Source organism: Leptonychotes weddellii, chromosome 10 (genome assembly GCF_054177405.1).
Source record: "Leptonychotes weddellii isolate Sample4059 chromosome 10, ASM5417740v2, whole genome shotgun sequence".
Taxonomy (NCBI): domain Eukaryota; kingdom Metazoa; phylum Chordata; class Mammalia; order Carnivora; family Phocidae; genus Leptonychotes; species Leptonychotes weddellii.
In genome coordinates, this window is record NC_138378.1 from 63,269,863 (window position 1) to 63,272,078 (window position 2,216).

At 57.7% G+C, this 2,216-nt stretch overlaps 1 protein-coding gene across 1 annotated transcript; it reads right to left on the reverse strand.

Annotated features, from left to right (window-relative positions):
* Window positions 1-655: 655 nt before the first annotated feature.
* Window positions 656-1,909, reverse strand: LOC102743275 (uncharacterized). The gene is given in 3 exon segments (XM_031022852.2): window positions 656-1,339; window positions 1,342-1,461; window positions 1,463-1,909. Coding segments are annotated over 3 exon segments (1,251 nt in total).
* Window positions 1,910-2,216: the final 307 nt, after the last annotated feature.

The window sequence follows — 2,216 nt, forward strand, 5'->3', positions numbered from 1 at the left end:
GGGAGGAGGGGAGGGACAGAGGGAGAGGGGAAGCAGACTCCCACTGAGCAGGGAGCCCAACGTGGGGCTCCATCTGGGACCCCGAGATCATGACCTGAGCCTAAGGTAGATGCTTAACCGACTGAGCCACCCAGGTGCCCCAAAATTCTTCACAATTTTGGACCAGGGGCCTTGCATTTTCATTTTCCTCTGGGCCATGCAAATTATGTAGCCCGTCTTGGTAGAGGGTGCTTCTCACTGTTGGTCTAACTAAATTTGCTGTGCAGATTTTCCTTGTTCAGTTATAAAAGTTCATACTCTGGTTCATATCACTATTTAAGCCTCTTTGGGCCACCCAAGATACTTTCTTTCTTTTTTTTCCCCTCTTCTTCTTGAGATGTAATTCACATACCATAAAACTTAACATTTGGAAGTATACAATTCCATTAAGATTTTTCCCCCAATTGTACTGAGATATAATTGACAACATGATTTTAAGTTTATTCCCAAGTTTGACCCAGTTTTTTTATTTTTAATTTTTATTATTATTTTTTTTATTGTCTACTCCCTTACTGTTATCTTCCCCACTACCACCACCCAAACCAAGCAGGGTCTTGATTTCCTTTCCCCCAAAAGGGGCTACCTCATTCCCAGGCACATGAGGGAGGACAGGACTTCAGGCTGGAGCCACCGTTAGGTTCTCCCTCTCCCAGCCCGGAGCCAAGGAGGGGAAACGACACATGGTGATAGATAGATGGAAGGAAGGATAGATGGACAGAGAGGGCCAGAGAAAGAGGATCCAGAAGGGGCTGCTGCAAGCAAAGCTCTCACTCTTTCCAGTCTTGCCTCTGGGGATAGGAGAGGCATGACTGACCATCAGGGCCAGGGCAGTGCCTGGGCCAACCCCAACCCTTGGTTGGGTAGTCCAATAAACATCGCAGATGCTCAGCACGCTGGTGCCTGGTGTTTCAGGGCTGCTGTGGCCGCAGACACCTCTTGGTCCTCTTGGCCTTGGTTCCCCAAAAGCCAGTGGTGTCAGAAAGAGGTAGGAGAGGAAAGCAGCCCCTGCACTGGGAGCCTCGCAGGCTCTATGGGAGAGTAGCCAGCCTGGGGTGGAGGCAGCTGGATCCTGGGATTGACTAACCCACACGTCACAGATGCTCTGTTTGGGTGGCACCCCCTGGAAGAGGGCATCTAGATCCCAGAGCAGCCCTGGCGGGCCATGAGCTTCCGGGGCCACCCTCCAGTAAGCTGGGCTGGCTGAAGGTGGGCACTGGGGACAGGGTGTGGGTGGTAGTGGAGCCAAGGGCATTACCACATTGGGAGGGTGGAGGGGCAAGTAGGAGGAGGGCAGCTGCCCACCCAGAGTGAGGCTCTATGACTCCTAGTGGACAGTCCCGGGGGGTCTTCGGGGTCCTGCAGTAAGTGCAGGGGCCAGGCTCTGTGCTCAGGGGAGAGGGGCGAGAGCCTGCTGCTTCCTCCCTTGGGAAGTCCTCCCCTCTCCTCTCCTGGGCCCAGGAAGGGGGCAGAGGTGCCCCAGAGGCGTCTCAGAGGGCAGGGGTGGAGCGGGCATCACCTTCTCCCCACTGTGCCCAGCGCCTGCTGGACCCTCCGTGGTGCCCGCTCCCTGGGGTCCCCTAGCAATCAATTCATGCTGAAGCCCTCCCTGGGCGTCGGCTGGGGACCCGACGGCCTCTAGGGCCAGCCGCGCCGCGCGGAGGGGCCAGGTCCCCCGGCGACGCCTCCCCGCATGGCCCTGCTCTGCCAGCGCCGCCCCGCTCCAGGGCCGCGTTCTGCAGCCGCAGTGCCTCGGCCGGGATCCTTGCAGCCCTCGTAGTCGTCCCTGAAGGAGGGGAACGCGGCCTGGACCTGACGCCTGATGTGGGCCCTTCAGCCCACGGAAGGGTGCTGCCTGGATCACCAAGGCCATCACCGCCAAGTAGTTGCGGGGGGTGGGGGGGGACTTGTCAGGCCGCAGGTATCTCTTCCTCCTCCTGGGGGGCCAGGAGGACCACTCCCACCCAGGAAGCCCCAGGTGTGGGTTGCAGCAGGGGCGCGGGCAGGGGAGGCAAGCCACGCGGGCAGGGGCCTGGCCCCGGGGAGGGCGGGGAGGGTGCAAGGCCGTGGGGCAGTGGGTGAGGCAGGCCTGGAGGCCTGAGCTAACCCAGTCTTTTTATTTTTTTATTTTTTTAAGATTTTATTTATTTATTTGAGAGAGAGAACGAGAGAGAAAGAAC